Consider the following 22,968-nt stretch of genomic DNA (forward strand, 5'->3'; position numbering starts at 1 on the left):
CAGGATCTCCAGTTTTCAAGTGCAGAATTTCAGCAACACACAGGAAGAGAATTCAGATTCAGAGCCAGCTCTGCCAGGATCCCCGAGCTTCCTAAAGAACAGAACTGTGGGCTTCAGAAAGCCACACGAGACCTTCACCACCCCAGCTGCTTCGCTGTGAGCATGACTCAGCCCCGAGGATCCCAGTTTCAGACAGGACTTTCCCCGTGGCCACTCTCTGCACTGAAGGATTGCTCCCAGCCTCCGGGGTCCGCAGATGAGTTTAAAAAGCTTGACTGTCCAAGATGGGGGAAAAGCAGTTCCCAACCTTCCCCCTACCCCCCATCACAGGGAGACAGGGGCATGGGAGCTTTTTCTTTTTTTTTTTTTTTTTTGACTGGATTCAAGTTTGTCTCAAGGAATTTCATAGCTGCAGCTTGGCTGTCTCCCCAGCATTTCCAATTGGATTGTTTAGTCATAAAACATTAATAATTAATACACAGCAAAATATACCTGTACAACAGAGTCCAGAACACTATAGTATTCCTATTAAGTTGTTCATCTGACTTGTCAATGTGAAATCTTGAAACAAAGCAAAAAGCTCACATATTTAAAAAAATGATTAAATCAAAAAATAAGAAAGGAAAAAAATAATTAACACTTCTGTGATTTAGAAAGTGCAGAAGTTTAAATGCTTGTTTCATGTCTTTCATTTTGTAACAGTAAAATGGTAAAATGAGGGAGAAATACATTCTATTTTGTGGTCACTGTGACATTGTAAACACAACCATGACAAATTATGTCAGTTATTCTAAGGAGACACTGAACATTGTTCATATTTTTTGAAACGTCACTGAGTAAATTCAGAAAGTGTTTTTAAAACCCAAGGACCTGAAGCCCACCCAGAAGATCCTATGCCTACCATAAGCTGTTACTCCTATTATTTAAGTATGAAATCACTTATATTTCTGTAGATCACATACAATAAGTTATATTGAATGTCTTTCAGATAGAGGTGAGGAATTCAACATTAATGCTCTGCTGAAACAGAAAGCCAGAGGCAAAAATCAACTGCTAACACCCAAGTGCAGACAGCTTTTATCTTTTATTATGATGACATGATTCTTTAAGTTGCAACAAATACCACTTCAGGGTCATCATCCCTCAGAAAGGAGACATTCCAGCCCAGAATCTCTGTAATCTTGTCCTTTGTCAATAGCATACATCTTACTGATGCACAAAATTCAGTGCTTAGAGGTCAAAGTCAATGTAGAGGACACTCTGAAGATTTGCGGAAGCATATTACTCAGTTGGTAAAACATTTCCTCAGAAATGGTCTGGAAAAAAGAAATAAAAAAAAAATCACCAGTAAGCTATGGCTTTTTTCTGTAGTTTGGAAGAATTAAGTATCTCCACTTTGTTTCTTGACAATTAAGAGAATTGCTGTTTTCAGAAGACCACAAAGATTGTTTTCAAATTATGTGTTATAATTCTATATATAACTCAATTAAAAGAAAAAGATTGATGTAAAAATACTGTTTGTGTGACATATCTGTTTCCAGTACATTTCTTGTTCCTGTAATTGATTATTTCTGCTTAGCACAAGCAGGACAGTGCTGTTTGTTGTCTACAGGACTCCTGCTCTCCGAATTCCAGAATTAGATTGAACTTGATTTATTCTTGGCCTCCTCCTTGCTCAGTGGTTTACTATTTTGTCAAGAAATACATGTTATTTCTTCCCTAACATAACTCTGATTTTTATATTACTTCCAATACCACTTTTTAGAACACATAAAACTTAGTGGTGGCCACCTTTGGGAAACTTTCTGTTTCTCAAGATCTGCTAGAACTCCAAATTAAATAATTTCAGAATCTTAATTTCAAGTAACTTCAAATACCTAGTCATTAATGAGTTTGTGGGAGCATGACTGAACTCAGTGCATTGCAACTTTCCAAGTTGTTAGACAATAGAACTAATAAATGCCTAAAAATAATGCAAGGTTAACCCATCTCTTCAGAGTAAACAATATAAAAAAAAGCATCTTTTTCAAAGGTGCTGTATTCACCGTTTGTAAGGGTGAACTTCCCAGTTTGAAATTTTAGCATCCTCAGAAGATACTACAGGATATCAAAAAATACAAATGCCTCTTGTTCTTGTTTTATAGGCAAGGAACCAAAACCACAATGATTAACTGAAGCTCGCATAAAAAGAGCAGGACACAGCAAAGAAATCAAAACTAGATCTGCTGACATTTAACTTTTTGTTCCAGCAGTCTTCTAGGTTGGATATGAACTTGATTGAACCTACCTGTGGTACCAAAAATTGTACGGTTCGAGAAATTCCTCCATCCCACGAGGCCATTTCCATCATGAAACCTAAAAAAATAGCATTCATATTGCATGCACTACCTATGCAGTTTTCCCCATCAATTACACCATTATCAAGCAGTGGGTGCGTTTTCACATACCATTAGTATTTTAACTGTCTTAACTAGGGATGTCTCATTAATCGCATTTAAATCAGACTTGGTCTATCTCCTGACTGAAATCTGCTTTAACTGGAAAACCTAATGAGTTATGGAGAAAGTCAATATACCCTTGAAGAGCAGAATAACCAGGCCTACTGTACAGACAGTGCTAGCCAGCAGAAGCAAGAGGCTTCTCCAAATATGACAGCTATGAGTTCTTTCAATGGCTTGCTTTCATTGAGAAATAGCTCTTTAGTTTAGCACTCGTGTGATCACACCCACGTGAATGAGTACAAGCCTCTTGCCAAAAGTACACTGACAGTCTGGCAGCAACAGAAACTACCTGGACTTACTTGTACGGAAAAAGCTCAGCACTCCTTTATTGCTCAAGTTATAACAGCATTTTTATGCTAGCATTTCCTTACCATAACAAATGAACTACAAGGTCCACAGGAACACGCTCGTGGCAAATAAAGATACTCAGAAAAATACTTGTTTAATGAAAGCAGCTATGTGGATGATACTCCATTGTGAACTACTAAAGGTCATGATAGGAGGAGGTTCCTTGAATATGTTGTAGACAGAATATTACCACTACTAATGCTTTACCTACTCAAAACGACTGGTTCAAGTATTTAAGTGCAGCACACAAGAATGCAGTAAGTAGTAACACCACTTGGAAAGACAGAAAACCAAATTGAGTCATGAGGATTTTCCAGCAAAGAGATGAATTAGCATATAAACTTGTCTTGGAAAGATGTGGGGAGTCCTCATTGTTTGAAGCAATAAAAATACAAAAGACAGTGGAAATTATATTGTAGAGAACCACCAGCTTTTGCCCTCCTTCAGAGATTGCTCGAAGTAGCAGTAAGGGCTGCTTCTTCTACTGTCTATGTTTAAGTTGTAAAGATACTTTTGAAACATTTTTAGTCTCCATTTTAAGAGTCTGAGACTATTTCCTGGTAGGACAGCTACTAATTTTAAAGAGAAAATCTAAGTGTATATTTTAAAAAGCAATAAACTATTGAAGAACACCTTTTTTGGGGAAAATATACAGCCTGAGCTAAGGCTGGGTGTCACCAGATGCAACACAACCAGCTGAAGCATTCACTAACATACCTTTGACGCACTTGAACACAAGCTCTGCCCTCTTCAAGCACCATGGAATGGTCATTTCCTAAAAAATAATAAATGGAAAGCCTCAATGCCCAATGGATCTAACCAACAAAAGTAGCAGGGAAGTTATTAAGAATAATACATTTCTGCCATAGAACCTCATTTTCCCAACAGGTATTACAAGCCATGAAGAGGGATTCCATTTTCCAGAGTACTCTAGGCAGGCGGTATACACTTTACAGGTGACAATAAAAGCACTGCCACTGCTTATCGGTAGGAGAGGCCAGTGTCAGAACAGTCTATACATTTTTAACCCGAGATCTTGAATAAAAATATTGTTGACAACCCTATCAATGCCACTGGAAATGCGTCTATTTAATTCCCCTGTGGAGGAAAAACGTGTAACATCCAATGTGTAACTGTCAGATTCATGCTTCAGCTAGCCAAAGACAGGCTCCTGACCACATCTTAACAGCAGTAACTGATGATTCCTAGCTGTTCTTGATAATTCTAGTTAAGGTTCATTGGCATACCCACCACCTTCAGTGAAAACCTCTTTAATACTGAAACTGAAAGAAGCCCTTCTCCCCTAAAGATGCACTGATGTTAAGAGTTAAACAAACAAAATCCATCTTCATCTGACAGAGGAGTTTCAGATATAAACAGATAGCAAATTCTTACCTAAATACCAAGACAGGATATGGAAACCACATTGGTTTAAGATATCTTAAGATATGGCTACAAGCACTGGTCTAAATAATTTAAGTAATGGTTTAAATGCGTCAATACGTTAAACATTCTTTGGTTGTACACTACAAAGTGAATTATATCAAGATGAATATTCCTAGTCAGAGACAGAATGACTGTCACTGTAAACACTTCTCAGAAAGAAAAGAATACCTATATGTACGCTTCAACATCAAAATGAGCACTTTCTAGTCTGAATACAAAGGTGGAAACAAATCTAACATTCTATGTACCTTTTCAAATTTACACTTTATGTAATTTTGTATTCAGTAAAGCCAGCCTTTATTTGGCAATGCCAAATACTGTGCAATCTGTCATTTCCAGAGAGCTTAACTTCAGGATTAAAAGAAAGTTATTTGAGAAGCAAGGTTATCTAAGAATGCCAACTGATAACACTGAAACAGTATACTGAATGTGGCTGCATTAAACAACTGCTGAAAGCCGAAGTTCCTACTAAGGTGGGAGTAACTCCTACCATGCCCAGAATATGTAACACATTAAAAACAGCATAAGCTAGAAATGACTTTCAGAAAACTTTCTTTCATGATGTAAAACACTGCATCAATAGATGCTGCTTTTAGAGTATACAACACATTAATCAGAACAATGCCGAACAAGAATTTTTTTTTCATTTCTAAGCTTTCTGGAAGAAATATTCGGCCTCTGTTGTAATTTATTTGCCTGTGTGTCCCTTCTGTCACAAGTAATGTAGGCACTTATTGTTAGTTTTGATCACCATTTTAGCTTAGGCAAAAAACAAGTGTCTAAAAACAAACGTCCTGTTGCTCTGGAGGCAACTCAGGAGTACCTTGCATAATCAATAAAGGGAAATAAACCTTAAAAGGACTGATCGAAACAGCAGGATATGACACTATGCGTTGGACTATTTCAGAGGAACATAGATGTTAAGTCTTGTGGGCACTTAGAGAAATAACAGGTTGAATCCAGAACGTCACTGCGTGCAAGCCACAAGAACTGAAAATGACACAGTAGTGATTCAATTCTAATCCATCTTTAAAAATGTTAAGTTCTCGTGATTTTGCCATGTTATCAGGATTTTTCTCTATATGCAAACTAAGAAACAGTTGAGGAAATTATGAAGGCTTGGCTAAGCACCAATTTGAAATAGAGTGCCAGAGATAGGGAAAAAAGCAAACACCCCCTTTCCTATAGCGAGTTTTGGTTAACAGCATTCAAGCAAGTAAAAAAACACCCGGGGCTTTTGGTTTTGTTCACCAGCAGAGACAACACTTTACTCCTTTTTAGGATGCAACGATTTGTTGCTGAGATAAATTTGTTGTCAAATTTTATTAAAAAATAAAAAAGGCCAACTTCACTGATTAGGAAGATATGCTGCAAGCCTTTTCATTCAAGCAAAACTGTGACAGACTCGCTACATGGGGCTGCCTCTTTTGTAAAGCTTAGGGCTTACACCTTTGCAGAACCATGTCATAACCAGGTAATGAAAACACTAAAGTCCATAAATGCCTTGTGGGACAAAGATTTCAAACCAAAATTCAATGGTTAATGTTACTAAGTTAAGAGCATGACGTGTACTCGAAATATATCTATGCAAATCCTGAACACAGTATGAGCAGCTATACATTTAAAAGGCAGAAACTCAGGTGAGAAACATTTGAGGTTAATATACCCATCAATAGTCTCTCTACATATACAAACCATGTTCAGAAACATTTGTTACACAGCTTATACTCCACTCCTTTCTACTATTTTTCAAAACATTTTTGTCTTAGCTTATGGTAATAGAGAGAGCTGTCCAAGATCCCTGAAGAGTCACATTTTTCTCAGTGTTGCTGTGCGTACAGCAGCAATGGCTCCTATGTTGAAATTACCAAGAAAGTCTGTCAGCTCTAGGATTTTTAGCGATGTCATCCTATTAGAGCCATTTCAATCCCCAGTTTATATATCAGTTTATATTAGAGTCAGAACAGTGATCACACAGTAACGCTTTAGTTGTCCTGAATTTGAATTTGTCCGCTTTTGCCTTTCTCAAATATCAAACCCACTTTCTTTCCTTTGTTTAACTTAATGATCAGAACAGAAAAATCTGGTTTTGTTGTTCTTGTCATAAGAAAAACTAAGGAAAACAGAATTGCTGATTTGCTTTTTCATAGAAAAATATAATTAGCTTTATATGAAAGTCCAATAACAATGAAATGTAATGGCTTCATTGAGATTGGTAGACTCATTACTTCTGTGAGGTTATAAACACCGCTCTTCTATCCATAAAAGAAAACCTTTTGGAAAAAACACAGAGAAAACTCATGATGAATGCCTGTGACAGTGTACCATGCAAACATCTCTGCAGCTGTGCTCCTGGTTAACCACTTACAAAAATGTTTTTATGTAGGTGGTAAACGCAGATTCAAAACCGGGGCTGCTGAAGGCACCAAGTTCAGGTTAACTTTCAGAAATCTGTTATTGTTCACTTTTCCCTCAACAACAAGTTATATATTTGTGTGTTTCAAATGAGGTCAGCCAGCTGCAAAGCACTGTAATAAGCAATGCTGCGAATGCAATTGACACAACGCGGTTTTGGCTAAACACACTTATCATGCAGGTCACTTTCCACTTACTCTGCAAAACTTAATATATTAAGCTAGACAAGAAGATAATTCTTCAGTTTCACACATGCAAGCAACAACACACACTCTCAAAGCACAATTAGCACATGGTCTTGTGTTTTATTTGTATTTTAAAATACAGATATGCAAATGAAAGCTAAAACTAGCAAGATTTAAGTTTTTCTAACTAGCAACAATTAAAACTGGGGATCTAGTATCACTATCGCATCAGCGAATCTGAAAGTATAGTTTCTAAGCAAGGACTTTTGCCAGAAGACTTCCAGGCACGTAGTCCCATCTTTCATTAATACTTACGCAACTGTGCAATGTGCTGCATCAAGGAAGTAAAGTGTCCAAAATGAGGGGTGGGAATAAAAAACTAAAGCGATTCAACTGGCTGCAATGTTTCTAACTGGTTCAGTTCCGTCATTTGGGTCACCACGTAGATATAAGTGCCAGCACAATGATGTGACAGGAGCACATGACTGGGATAAACTGTCCCATTTGACTTAAACCAGCATGAAACATACTTTTTGCAAAAATCACTTTTGTTCCACTCTAGAAGATAAAAACAACCCAAATCTTTACATTTACTTACTTCTGACATATCATGCACCAATAGGAGAGGAATACTAATGGTAGTAATGTCGTGTGTGCAGCAGACTTTGAGAATGTTTCTGAGTCCCATGATTGCAGGATCCCGAGCAGTTATGTTACCGGATCTCACATTATCATCCACACAGAGGTGAAAAGCAACATGAATTTCAGAAAGATTTGAATGGCGTGTGATGTAGAATTCTCCTACAGAATAATATAAACCAAGAAGTCAAGATATCATGATAGTGATCTGTACTGAAGCACAATTGTTATGCAATGTAAGGATAGGGTCAGTTAAGACAAAAGGCAAATACAAACACATAAGAGACATACAAAACACATACATAACGAGATTAAAAAAAGTTAGAAACCAACTGATCTAAGATCTCTTGGAATATCATTGTTTTACATTAATGCTACACTTGCTTCCTTGCTTTGATGGGTTTCACTGACATCACAGACACCTAGTGTAATAAGACATAACAGTGACAGTACAGGCGGATATGATCTATATATAGCACGAAACAGAAAAGCAAACACAGAGGAGGTGTAATACTCAAAATATATAATGAAAGTACTGAATTGCAGACAGATGTGGGAGGCGGAAATACCAAAAATGGATGGGTTAAAATAAAGGATGCGAAAAGTCTGCGGAAAAAGATAGCAGGTACATAACAACTGAGATAGCTACTGGAAAACAAATGTATCAGTGATCATTAGAATTTAAAATATATCATAGTAATGGGAAGATTAGTTATGGAGTTGTTTCCAAAAAGTTACTAAGACACCTTGTTGGGGTTATTTTTAGACTTGGTATCCCTTTTTCAAAGGCAGAGAAAGGGTAAGGGGCCGTGAAATACAGGTCTCTCCATCTTACCCTTCTGCTGGAGATAAAAAGCCTATACTAGAGTCAACAGAAAAGCAGGTACGCAATACTTCTACTGTTTCAGTCAACAGATAATATTTTTCTTCAAACCTATTGTCACTGGTCATTTAAGTTAAGGTACTACCTTTGTACTGGGACAGCTGAAGAATGGGTACATACTCCTTTCTGATGACTGCTAAGGAGTTAGTAATCCCCAGCTATGATCATCAAAGAGTAATAATACACAAGCCACTGCAGCAACATTCACGTGGATTTATCTGTTAAGGACCCGAGTTCATTTATAATCCACTTATACTAATGAGATCTAAGAGAATCATGAAAGCAATTTTAAGAAGCCCTCTTATTCAACCACGGGATGTATGGATTTCACTGCTCCCTCCTCCAACTGTGTATTCATCTTCAAATTCCACAGAAGCTGTCCTTACTAAAATTCACAATACATACAGAAGATGTCCTCCTCTTTGAGAGGAATGGATTTGTACATTCTCAAAGTTAAAAAATACATTCTAAAATGCTTTAGTGTATCACAGCAGTGACATATATGTAATTATTTTCAAAAATAAAATTAGTTGCTAGTATTTAAGCTTCACCTTTTCCCAAGATGCTCAGAGATCTTTTTTTCACCCTCAAATTGTGAAAAAAAATTTTAGGCATAGAGAAGCTAAGTGATTTGCCCCAAGTCACATGATGCAGTTGCAAAGCTGGGAATAGAAACCAGATGTCCTGACACCCAGTTCTCTGCCTTAGCCACAAGAACATCCTTCTCCTCTGATTGAGGTCAACTCCAGTTTAGTTTATAATTTATGTTCTGACTTTAGAGCTAAAAATGTGCATCTGTATAACACAAATTGCTTTAAGAGGAGGGGGACAATGCAGTGGAACTCACCTGGCAAAATATTTGACTGGTTTCGTTCAATATTCTTTAATTTATCTTCATTTCCACTACTTTTGTTTTCTGTATATAAATACATAGCACAAACATTAAACATATCATCTATTAATTACACTTTGGCAAGAAAGTTTGAAGCACTAAGATGATCCTTGGCGTGAATTTTTACCATGAAGTTACCATAAAGTCCCCCAAAAGAAGGGGGGTGGACAGGAAGTGTTTTTGCCGTCTTCAACAGACACTGAACTGAATCCTATCTGAAATCATTAGCTTTCTTATTTTATCATCTTATGATACCTCTTCATTTGGGCAAAAGAAAACATAATATTCTCAAACATAACAATAAACTTTCCAAATTGCCCCCACAGCTACATAGTACCTTGCTATTGCTTTTTAAATAATGTAACTATTTAAAATAAATTTGTTTCTAGTATTACAAGAAAAATTTTAGAGATTTACATAAATCAGCAGTATAAAAACAGCTTTCAGTATTTTCCTCATGACTACAGCAATATGCAGGTTCCTAAGAAAACTTGTTTCTCGATGTACTCTTATGAATCTATTCATGACACTGACATTTTTAAACCACATAAGTAGTTCTCTGCAAGAAAAACACAGTTTCATGACGTACAAGTACTGCCTTAATACCATGTCGTCAGAAAATTTCACAGCCATGTGGTAACTGCAAAATAAACCATTCACAAGGATTTGGTCAGCACTAAAAAGTATACACATTTAGTCAATTTATTATTCAGTTTTTAGTGTTCAATTTTAAGGAAGGGGAAAAGTCATAACTCCTCTCCTGCAATTTTTAAAGCTTTACATTTAAATAGAAATCAAAAAGTCAAGTAAGATAAAGTCCGTGAGGCTACAGGCAGTTTAAACTGCACAGGAAAGCACAATGGCCCTATACGCTTCTGATGCTGTTGAAGTGTGATCAGAACCTAAGGACTCATACTTTTTTGGGTTGTTTTTTTTTTGGTGAGGTATGTCTGTCATGGCAGCAAAGACATCATGTGAACATGCTGTCTGCGAGGACAGAATTTAATGCAGACTTCTCAGAGTTTATCGATAAACTCAAACATTCCATTTTATAGATCAGGTAACTGAGAGTGAAATCAACTTTCCCGTAATCATAAACATTTAGCTGACCACTATTCTATTTCAAGGAAAGTAATTTTGGTTGCCACTGACCATGATGTCTTTTCGACTTACTGCTACGTTGTGCTCTAGCCTTAAGTACAACCTTCTGGACAATTTCAAGCTGTTCTTGAATTCCAGGAAAATGGAAATCCGTGCATTCTTGGCAAACAGTTGCAAAATCTATATAAAAAAATAAAATTAAGATCCACATCAGAAGGCTGTGCTTAGTAACATTACATAATTCTGCTCTACTGTTCAAGCAAGGCCAGTTACAAAGGCAACCCCCCACCAAACCAGTCAAAGCCCTGCTGGAGTCCACTTTAAATTCCAATAAATTTATGGCAGAGACAAAACATTTTTTGAAATAAATTAATTACTTGGGGAAAAGAAATCCTCGAGTGCTGTTGCTCTTCAAACAAAAACACCCACACCAAAACCCCCAAAATAACAGCAATAAACATGCATTAAATTTATTTGTGCTTTACAAATGATGTCTTATTACTAACAGTCCTTCAATCTGTGATACTTTATTTAACCCTATATAATAGATACTTCCAATAGCAACAACCGCATTCCAATTTGCTTTGAAAAATGAAAACTACTAGGGAAATTCATCAGCAGCGTATGTGGAAAGCTGCAATTACAGTTCCTTCCTTTTAGTTCTCAAAACACAGATCTGAAAGCTAAAGAACAGTGTCATTGGCTGAAACGAGCTGCAAGATCCTCCTCCTGATAAGTAAGTATTACATCAGACTTGGAAATATTATACTGATAATTAGAAACATAACATACTGCCTCTGTGACTGGTATTCTAAGCTCCTTATCCTAATGTCCAGCCATCTTTCCAAGCAAATCAGTCGGAGCCAAAACAAGCTATTAGCAAGCTGGACTATACTAAGCAATTGCTACTTACTTCCCATTTTGAGGTACCTGCTCTAATCCTCCTTAAAGTTCTTAATGTACTCTGATTGCCTATCTGCAGAGCACCGCATACTCCTGTGAACAGGCTGCAACAGGAACAGGCAGGGTAGAGAGAAAAATCTTAATGTATTTTATCTTTTTACATGAAGTCTCATCTCCATCATAAAATCTATTTTGAAAAGGCTTTATTAAATTCTGGTGTCCAAAACCAAGGTAGGAAGAAGCTTATATTCCAAAAGATTATGTCTTCTGTGTGTATCAAGGTAAAGTATGGTCACAAGACATATTATTTGAATCAAACAAATGAAAAATCTCTTGTATTTAAATTAGAATTAACTTTAGTTTTAGTTTATCATTTGTCTGTGGCTATACCTACTCAAAACCTGAGTCACAGTAGCCCTACAAAGTCCTAATATAAGAGATTTGAGCTAGGCAATGCATAAAGTAAATAAAGAAACTATTCATCCATCTTAGAAAAACAGTCTTGAATGAAATGAGCATGTTGAAAAGTTCATACATAAGTTTAACTTTCTGTTCAAGGCTGTTTTCTAGAGATGTGTCCAAATCTGATTTCAAAGTTATTTTTGCTAGTTACTGTTTACACATTGTAAGAAATACAGAAAACACTGCAGTCATGGTTTTCAAGTCTTGCAAATACGTCACGTACATCCTGAATTTTGAGACAAATGGAACCATTTTTGGACAACAGATTTACCAAAGATGCAACATCAAAATTTTCTCTAGTCAAAACATAACTAAGAAAATACACTAAAAAAAAAGCACATTCTTAAGCTTCCTCAGGTAAACAAATAAGGTCAACCAAGTAAGTTGCAGGAATTCATACACCTGGAGCCTCTCCATTTAGTACTTGCCAAGTCATTGGTGTTCTCAAAACAATGTAAAATGCTTAGATGAACATCATGCTTATATGAAGCACATTTACTCCAACGGCATTTGAAAATCTCAGAGGTTTGAGGGAGCTTCTAGTCCATCACAAAATAAAGGCTATTAGGTTTGTATTTTTCCCCAGCTTTAAAACAATAGCAGAAAATTGTTTCTGCACTTTTGTAACCCAGAAATTTATAGACTTCACAAGCCAGTACCTCTCTACTTAAACAATAGCATCAATATATTATTTAAAGGTCTTCTATATAGCAATTTTATGAACCTTTGAACCCATTAGCATATTTATTTCTTAAAGAACCATTCAGGAAAGAAAACTGGTTTTCGCTAGCGCTCTTGCAACAAACGCCTCTAAGTTTAAGAGCAAAATTTCCTCTCAAAGGAGTTTATTACTGCTCTTCTGCTAGAAGCTACCACCGCACCACAGAATGGATTTAAAGAAGTGTGCCCAAACCTCAGTTGCTGTCTATAGTGGTTTGGGGTCTCAGTACAACCAGACATTCACTGATGGTTTAAAGTAATATATCTGATTAGGTCAGAGGAGCTGAGATATGAGACACGTTCATTTCTGCAACATTTTTAAAAAGAATGGTGCTGCAGACAGCTGTGGAATGTGCCCACAGTTAAGTTCACCAAAGTCCCTTTAAAACTTGAAGAAATAAAAATTTATTGAGGATTGTATTTTACAGATTGTGATACAGTCCCTTGTTTTCCCCTCTACTTCGGCTACAAGATCTAGTTGGTGGCTAGAAGACGCAATTTTGTGTTTAACAGTATTACTTAAATGTTCATCTCCTCTTATCACCTAAGATTTAGTATAAAACCAAATCTTCTCTATTTGTTATTAGTTTAAATATTTAAGCAGTTAAAAAAAAAGTAACTGAAAATAAGTACAAGCATGAAATACTCTCAAAACAAAGCAAATTGAAAACCATCAACAGCACAAATGCAACTGCAATTTTTACTGGTACACTTCCCTTTCCTTCTTGCTACAAGCCTGATTGCACACTGTTTTCAGATAATATCAACCACCAAAGTCTATTTTTTTATGGCACTCTAGAATAATGACGAGTAATAGTGGCTCCAGTCAAAAAGACGTTTCAAGTGTAAATATTTTGGTATTAAACTTCAAGAAGAAGGTGGGAAAGTCCATCATGTGGTTCAGAGAAAGCCCCACTGACCAAAATTGGAACAGGAATGAACACGTTTCATTGGTTAACCTTGACACAAAACACCTTCATCAGTGTCCAGTTACTCAAAAGACATACACTTAAAATGGCTACTAACCAAGCTTTCCAGGAGCAGGCAAGTAATATTTCTATCGTTCACTTTTAATGGAATTCATAGTGCTGCAGATATCTAAAACACATGGTATTTTTATACATTTACTTATCAATTTAAAATTTTAGTGTGTTTAATTTTCATCTTTGCAAATAGATTTCAGTATGCTAATCTGGCATTACAGAGTTAAAAGCTCCTATAGTAAGTCAGTCTAAGTCAGGGAAATCAACACTGAAGTGTTCACTCTAACACGTTCCTTACTCAAACACAAAACCTAGGAAAGAGATGAGAAAGACAACAGCATATCAGAGCACAACTCTGTTCCCCCATCCTTATCCATATCTCTTTTGCATTTGTTACCTTTTGCAATACCATGTTCAAAACTTTAGTGCCTCCAGTAAATTTTAATTTCACAGGGAATATTTTTTGTGAGAGAAGACAGTAAGTTTTTAAGTGACATTAGTTTTCAGTGACACAACACACCCCATTAGAGGGCTCACCTCTTTTGATGCCGCTATATGAACTAATACGGTTATCCACCAATAAAACCAGGCCACAGAGAGAAGTTGAATAGAGAGACATTGCAGTTTGAAGTCTGTGAAGTTTTACTCCACTTCGATGATTACGCTTATGTTTACAGAAATCCAGCATATCGGCTCTCAGTAATCTCAAGTTATGCATGGTCTTCAACTGAGCTCCTGTATGGAATATAAATGATTTTGACACATAGAGTAAAAGAGGAAACTCAAGATAGTTGTTAAAATGCAAGTGACCAAAGTGCTCCCCTAAGCTTTGTGAAAAAGATCTAAGGGAAATATAATCAGTAATACTCAAAGAAAGTTCTTAACCATATCTCCAGTTTTACATACATATCAGCAATTTAAAAAATAAGAGTAAAAATGAAATATTTTCATATACTGTCACAAAGCAATGGTTATCTATACCTGAAACGAGCCTTGTTTCCTATTATAAAGCTATGGATGAAATACTGATGCAGTCAAAAAAGGCAGTGTAAGAAGTCTCTACTGCATGAACAAGAAGTAAAAATTTTAAGCATCTCTTTTTCTGTTAATTTATCATGGGAATCAAATTTAATACCCACATTTTCTTACCAAACATAAGAAAAGCTAAAATATAGTTTTTAACTGCTATGTGTTTTGATGTTAGTGTGCTTTTCCACACTAGTCACCTTGCTAGAGTGGATAAAAACTTGCTTCTAGAAGGTTTTCCATTAAGTATATTTCAGGTAGCTAGATACTGTTTGATACAGTTTATACCATACTGTACTACAATTACAAACTTACTGTACTACAGTTACAAACTGTATGTAGTACATACATTGACAGTTAAATACTGGAAATAATACACGGCTTAGATACATTATTTATTAGCATCTGTTATTATGTTTGCGTTTGGTGTCAGTTTACTTTACTTACCCAAGTGAATAGTAAAACTTTCTTCTAACAGCCTTTGCTCTTCATAAATTCTTCCATTTCCTTCTACAGATTCTCTCAGTTGACTGGGCTGAACATTAATTTCATCACTAAAATAATGAGAAACATACTGGAAGTTTTATCCTAATTTTTGTTCAAGACCAGCAACATTTTGTGAAGGCTATCCAAAGTGTTCTCAGCTAGTCTGTGGAAATTAAGAGACTAAGCCTATTTGAATGAACTCCACTCATCTGAGGTTTTGCCTTTCTGGCATGCGCTCCAGGTGCATACCAGCAGGAAGAGTAGACTCCACCATTAGATTTACATTACCTAGCTCATTCGTAAAGCATTCTGAGACTGAGAAATAAAAATAAATCACAATACCTAGTTATAACATAATAAGAACATAGGAATAACACGGAAGAAAAAAAAAAAAGGAATTTTTCTCAGCTTATTTATAATAGCCAAAACCTTACTAGATAAAGTTACTAGATAAAACATTTCTTCCCCCCCCAACCCCCAAAAAATGAGAGATTAAAAAAAAACCAAACCCACAACAATGCTCCACAGTGTTCAAACTAGCAGGAAAGATTTCAGATACCAGTTTCAATTTTTTTTCCTAAATTCAACTGTCTGGTAGTAAGTGATAGATTAGTACTGTTTCTGCTATGTGAAAGAATATGAACACCTCTCCAATTTGTTTCTGCATTAATGAAAAGTTTCTCTTTATTTTCAAAGTGCCTAATCTTCAAAGGTGTTTCATAAAGGATTGTTTTATAAACTTGCAAGCAATTCCACTAATTGCAAATGCCTAGCGATGAGGTAGAACTGAGATATATCATTAATAAATATATACACAAACATATATAAGCAACTAGATGCATAAATATATATATGTGTGTGTATATGCATATATTTGTATGTCTATATATGTGTGTAACACACACATATTTCTCCCTCTCTAAATTTCCAGTTGCCCTACTATAGACTTCCCGTGCATTATTTTCAAATGCATTATGGACCTACAGTTTTCAGGACTCAACACAAGCAGAGAGATCACACTTTCTACTAGTGTATGTGAGTGCAATGATTCAAATACTATCACTTCACATCCATTATAAACATCCAAGATTATGAAGCCAAAACATCCTCACTCTCCCTCAGAGGTACTTGCCTCTGGTCCTCTAGCAGTCCATTTCTCCCAGCTTTCAGCTCTAAGCAACTTCACCTTGGTCTTATTTTACAGCAGAAGAACAGAACATGGCAAGATGTTCACAGTGATAAGTATAAATAGCCTTTGTAATTTCACTATCTTTAAAGCCTCATGGAAATAATCAACAAAACTGACATGCAAATTCTGCGGAAAAATATTTTAGGACTGGGCTTAGATCTTGAGCAGACTGTCACTACTACAGTCATGTTTTACCTGGTCACTAGTTTAGAAAGAGGCCAGCTTGCTTGGGAGCTATACAGTCCTAGGACATTCTTGGACTAACCTGAGAACTGCAAAAGACTTCCAAAACATAAATTTACAGACAACAAAATCCTGAGGAAAGCAGTGAGAAATCTAAATACACAGCATGATCTTCCAATATATTTCCCCTCCTCTCTCTCTTCCCTCATGTTCCATACACTCAGCTTCCTTATCCCAAAAGGAAACACTTAAGAGAAAGTGAGGAAGTATTTCATGCAGTATGATCCATGCCTGTCTTCTCTTATCATTGGCATCCACTTCATTCAAAGGTGTTGTGTTTCCAATAAATTCCTTACTGCACCCACCTAAATCTAGTCAGACAGGCTCTTCTACGGTGAGGCATGGGAAAGCATCAGGTTTTACTCCTTCTATTCTCCTATTAGTAGCAAAGGCGGTGGTTACTAATGATAAAGAATAAGGATCTCCTCACATTACAAATTCTCATTTTCTTGCTATTTCCTCAGTCACATTCAACTCTTATCACAAGTGTTCACATTAAAACATTCCATTTTTTCAGCTGTCCAGTGATGTATACATAAAATGGAAAAAAAGAAAAAAAGAAAAAACACCTGATAGTGTTACCATTTATTAAACTACAATTATTCTGCAGAGCATCCTTAAGTGGTAACAGAAAGCCTTGTGAAATAGTGTTAAAGATAGACGTTGTAAATAAAGGTAAAAAAAGAGGAAATCCCATTCAGCTCAAGTAGTAGTTTAGTGCATTACAACACTTTCTAGTACAGAAAGGTTACAACATTACACAATGGAGAAACTCCTAAAAATATAAAAGTTTAATTATGATGGTTTATTTGCCTTTGATTTACTTTAATTATCCTATTTAAATGGCTCATCTGAAATAAAGACTATATAAAAGCAAGTCCTTTGAACTATTACAGATGGAAGTAAGCATCACAGAGGAATTAAATACCTGATTGAACTGTTGTTGGGATTCTTTAGGTCCTGATGAAGCTTTATCACCCATTCCTGATATTCCTGCTTCTGGATTGCAGAAGACTGTTTTAATTCATTGGTCCATTTGTTCTCCAAATCCTAACATGACGACAGTAATAACTTGTTTTGGGTTTTCTTTTTAAGACAGTTATTTGCATGACATATTCTAGTTCACTGAACTTAGTTTACCTGCTGAGATTCAAAATGCTGAGCCGCTAATGAATTTACATCTTGGTCTGTCAGCGACTTTCCCAGCTCCTGCATCACCTTATCCATTTCTGCTCCTTGTCTGAAAAAGAAGCAAACATAGATTTACAACAAGAAACACTTTCAAAAAAATGGCAGAACACCCATTGTTGTTGATACAGTTACTGATACAATGATTGGTTGTATCAGTTAGCTGGTCAATGCTCATCACAAGCCCAGATACAACTGAACATATAGTCGTGCAGTACTTTGTCTGCCTGCTCATTTTGAAATTGGAATTCATGCACTTAAAGTCTGCCCTCACAGATATTGAGAAGAAGGTGCAACAGTATCTCCAGATACTCTAATATAGCACTTCACTATCCTTATCATTAGAAGAGTTTTTGGAATGGACCTACTCAGTCCCTTGCTTTCCTCCTGCCCCAACCACAGTTGATGCAGGCTGGTAAACACCAGAAAGGAGGTTAAACACACCTATTTTTAATAGTCAGATGAGCTTCCAGCTCAAACTACATTCAACAAGGGGACCCGGAGTTAAAGGGCAGATTGTCCAATACCTTGTCCCTCCTTAGTGTTCTTAATCCCTAGCTTCACTTAGTCTTTCACATTCAGTCCTTTCTTCAGCAAGGAACTGATTTACCCTAGCACAGATTTAGCAATGAATATCCACAAAACAAATTTTGAATTGAGGGTCAGGGATTCCAAGCAGCTCCTGTGCAAACAGACCACCACCTACGCTCATCTGGGATAGTTTCAGCTGCCACCGACATACGGAGTTTCTTAATTATGACAAATAGACATGGTAAATTCCACCAGTCAATACACACTAGAGCTCTACAACATTATTGCTTTGAGGATTAAATGTTCTTTCCTTTAGATGTGTACTTGAGAAGACTCAATAAGCAGCAAAGTTTTGCTAACACATTATTGTCAACATTTATCCCCAAATTACAGATATGTAAGATTCAGTCTAGAAGAAACTGTATAAACAAGCATGCATTTTAAAATGTGAGCTTAAACAAACACAACTCAAGACGAGTATTGCCACTTAGAATGCTAAAACTACTATAGAATATTAGAATATTCTGGCGTCCCACAAGCTTCCCTAGTATTCAGTATCTATACTATATTTGTGTGCATTCATTTTCCTTAACCTATTTAGTCTCAAACAGAAACAGAAAACTCTGCATTGTATGTGTTCCCTCTTGTGGGCAGAGCAGTCACCTGCAGCTATTCAAGCTTATTTGGAAACTCCAGATCCCGCATAGACTTTCCTAAATTCCAAATTCAATAGTTTCTGATTTAAATCTGGTTCGAGTCTTTTGCTCATCTTTTCATCTTGTGGAACTTCCAATTTTTCTTTAAATTACATCATAACAAAGGAAAACGCAGTACATAAATATACTTTCTTTTCTATATATCCTAAACTTCACTTCACTATACCACTTAAAACATGGATAGAACAATGGAAATCAAACCCTGTATTACTTTGACAGCCTTAGCTTTTAACATTTTCAGTGACTGAGGAGAATATAAGATAGCTAACCCTAACAATATAGGTTAAGTATTATATGACTTTAAAGAGGGAAACATACAACTAAAATAGGGCTTACACAGACAAATACAAGTTGACACAGGTTGTCCTGCACATTGTATACACCCAGTGGCATGCACCCCTATTTAGTAAGATAGAGGGGGGGGAAAAGAGGAATACCTTTCCCGTAGTTTTTTCAATTCCACATCTCTTTCACTTATTAATTCTGAGATACTAACAAAATAATTGTGTTCCAGGTTTAACAGCATTTCAGAAGCTGGAGAATGTATCAGATCATGATAAACATCAGCAAAATCTTCATCCCAGCTGGTTTCTTCAGGTTTCGCATACTCTAACATTGTCTAAAAATAAGAGATTTTAAAGCATATGGTACCTTTTAGGACATAGAAGGATCCCTCACAACGGTCAGGCAAAATCAACTGGGCATGCAGATTGTTGCACAACCTTCAACATACATGAAGTATCTTTCCTAATTTGAGCTTTCTGTATTCTGCTTTAGCTTTAACATTTTCTCCCTTTCCATATTCTTTCTCTTTCAAAGCAACTAACAGCAGAAACATTAAGGTTTTGACTACAGTGAGGAATTACCAGTTTTCAGCCATCACCAACTTTGAAAGAACAGTAATATCTACAACAATATTTGCAATTGATGAATTTTAGATAGGGCCCAAAACACCAGCTGTGCAAACAAAAATGTTTTGCTAGAAAGGATGAGTAATGTCTGATGTCACTAGATGTCGCTAGAATTTGATCAACAACACTGATTTAAGAAAAGCAATTTTTACTGAACAAAGAATGGCCCAACGATGCCAGTTTTGCAAGCTCCTTTATACTGAAACACTTCTTACATTTGCAATCATTCCCACCAGATTCAGATGACAAATTGAGATTGTATCATTGAAACGTAGGTTAAAAATGTCAAGAAATTATCTAATCCTAACCCCTGCACTCAGGCTAACCTATTAATAGAAACTGCTAGCACAGTAGACTGTCAACTCCTTCAATGTTATATCACATTCCTATGCTCACCTAATACAGATTTTTCTTTCTTAAAGGTTAAGTTAATTTCATTTTGTTGATGTTCATTAAGGCTGATGATGTGCTTCCAATTTTCTTTATAACAGATGTATGTTTTGGACTTTTTCACAACATTCTTCTGTATTCTATGATAAGCTAATTAAATTCCTATAAACTTTTCCTTGAATGCTGCAGTTTCTGTCAGTCTTTTTTTTTTCTCTTTGCTAGGACTCCTCCAGTTCTTTTACATTCCTCTATTTTGAAGATCACATGCAAAACTGGATGCATTATTCCAGCTAAAGCCTCATCATTGCTAAATAATGTAAAATAGTCACATGAACTCAGAAAATGTGCTGAAAAGTCTCTTCTAGCTATACGCTTTCCCTTTGGAGTCTTCATTGCTATTTTTGAGATTCAGGATAGGAATACCACTTTACTATCTCTTGTTTTGATTTTAATGCACCATAACCCTTAGGTCTATTTTTGTTTTAATATCACTAGCTATTTACCTCTCAATTTTTTATCTTTTGACTCTACTAAATTCAGGAAAATCCTGACTGAGAACTTTTAGGATAAAACTTCATGATCACTTTCACATAAAAGAAAAAAATGTAAGAATTGGTCAGTAAAAGTGAATTTCAATGCAATTTTGCATCTTCACAGACGTGATTCTGTCTGTACATGCACACACTCTCACAAAGCAAGTCCTGAATATTAACTTTTCAGCCTTAATCTTACCTCTTTATAAGCTTTAGCCCAAGTATCTGCCAGCTGGTTTATGTCTACTTTTCCTGATTTCACTGCTTCCAGAGCCATTTCAGCTTCTCTATCATAATCTTTTATAGTTTCCTCTTCTATGAACTTATTAAGAGATTGCTTCAGGTCTATTATAACAAGAAGAGAATGGTCCATTAACAAAACACATCAGTGGAAAAACATGTCACGTTACACATCAGTAATCATCTAAGATACATAAAAATAAAGTTTTTCTGAAAATGTTTTACTTGGCCACCTTACTTGCTAGTACTGACTGCAATTTTCTTTAATGTTTTGCTGTTTTAAAAACAAGTTTTTTAAAGACTGTTCTAGTAAATAGTCTTCTTTTGGTTTCTTAAAGCAGGTTGTAAGACACTTGTGGACATGGATATATCACACTAATTTAAAAAATCAATTCTTACCATTTTCTATAAAGCATGGCAGATTGTGCAGAAGCATTAGACGCCCATGCAAATGACTAATATTCTCTTGCACAGGGAATTTGAGGGGCACAGTAAGCACTAAATGTTGATTTCCAGCACTGAATTTGTACACATAGTCTCTCTCCCTAGTGCAGGTCTTCCCTTTATTAGGCTTCATCTTCTGGAGTTGATTTCCTGCATTAGAAATGAAAATAACATGAATTACACTCTTGTAAAATCATCAGTAAAAAATGCTAATTAAAACCACAGCTGTGTTAATAAAACAGCTTCTAGCTTTCAAGCTTCTAGCAAGAAAACTTAAACCCCCAAATTCTTCATAGTCATCTCAATTTTGACTTGCAAATACATAGGTTGGAACTAAAGTTCCCAAAACACTGAAAGCTTCCAAACTGTAATTGAGTGTATCAATATATGAATTTGGGTAATTACTCTTACAAATTACAGTATAAGCCTCCTGACTCAAAGGAAGAACCAGGACAGAAGGAATCTTCATAAATAGCCAACTTTAACTGAGACACTGTAACTGCTGTCATGCATGTCTCAAAATCTGAAATCCTTTACAGTGCATTAGGATTTTATTTTCTCCTTTCTGTGGGTAGTAGACTGGGCGGGGGGGACACAGTTTGCAGTAATTTTTAGAAAAAGTTAATTTTGCCATTTTATAACCTGCTTTAGGATAGATTGTCATTATTCCTAAATAATACCAAGAAAAATAAGCCAAAGGAAAAGCAAGAGAAATGTCTACAGGATGAAAATACAGGATGGGAGCATATACCTGTATCACTAATTTTTCCCTCCACTAGGGCTCCTCCACTCAATTTACAGTCCTCTTTTCTGAATATTACCTGCAAAGCTGGACACACTAGACCAGCTGAAACATCACCAGTGCTAAAAAACACTGTCCACGGAGAAGAAAAGGAGAAAACCAAAGAAAAAAAAAAAAGTATGTTTTCCCCAGCAAAATTAATTAGACCAGTTTATAGGGATTGGGATTTTGTTGTTGTTGTTGTTGTGAACAAACCTACGTGTTGGAAGCGGATTAAACAAATCAGTTAACAAATCGCCTCAGGACAACACCACGATGCCTTTGACCCCAGCACAGCCGAGCAGCCGCTCGGCCCCAGCAGAGAGGGCCAAACCCCCCTTTCCACCGCCGGTGCCGGTGCCCTCAGCTCCACCACGGGCGCCGGATGGGCGGCCCACGCCACGCGAAGCAACGTTAGCTCCCGCCACTGAAAAAGCGGAAGCAAAGCCGGCGGCGGGAGGGAAAGACCTGCGGGACCCCGTCCACCGTCACGCCCCCGCCCCGGGAAGGCTCCAAACCCCCAGGCTCAACACAGCCCCTCAGCTCGCATGGGGCAGCGCCCACAGGGCCGGGAGCCGCTTCCCCCGCAGCAAAGGGCGGGAGCGGCGCCCTCCTCCCTCCGCGCTCACCTGGGTACCGGGAGGACGGGCGGGCAGGTAAGGGGGCGCGGCGGGCGGTGGCGCCGGAGGGCCGGGCCGCTGAGGGGGGAGGCGGCGACGCCGGGCGGTTCCCACCTCCCCGTTAGAACCTGCAGGCTCGGAGCCGCCGATTCGCCACCCGCCCGCGGTACGGCGAATGTGCCGTCGCCGCTG

At 36.9% G+C, this 22,968-nt stretch overlaps 1 protein-coding gene across 1 annotated transcript; it reads right to left on the bottom strand.

Annotated features, from left to right (window-relative positions):
- Positions 1 to 1,072: 1,072 nt before the first annotated feature.
- FERRY3 (FERRY endosomal RAB5 effector complex subunit 3) lies at positions 1,073 to 22,887 on the bottom strand. Its single transcript, XM_082482385.1, has 14 exons — positions 22,786 to 22,887; positions 21,331 to 21,525; positions 20,891 to 21,036; positions 19,295 to 19,476; positions 17,563 to 17,662; positions 17,351 to 17,472; positions 14,952 to 15,058; positions 14,016 to 14,213; positions 10,462 to 10,590; positions 9,265 to 9,333; positions 7,494 to 7,696; positions 3,567 to 3,624; positions 2,288 to 2,355; positions 1,073 to 1,316 (listed from the first exon to the last, which is right to left on the bottom strand). Exons 2-14 carry the CDS (start codon positions 21,506 to 21,508, stop codon positions 1,224 to 1,226), a joined length of 1,653 nt encoding a protein of 550 aa, XP_082338511.1. The 5' UTR covers positions 21,509 to 21,525; positions 22,786 to 22,887; the 3' UTR covers positions 1,073 to 1,223.
- Between the last annotated feature and the right edge of the window lie 81 nt (positions 22,888 to 22,968).

Source organism: Vanellus vanellus, assembly GCF_965231255.1.
Source record: "Vanellus vanellus genome assembly, chromosome: 1".
NCBI classification, from domain to species: Eukaryota; Metazoa; Chordata; class Aves; order Charadriiformes; family Charadriidae; genus Vanellus; species Vanellus vanellus.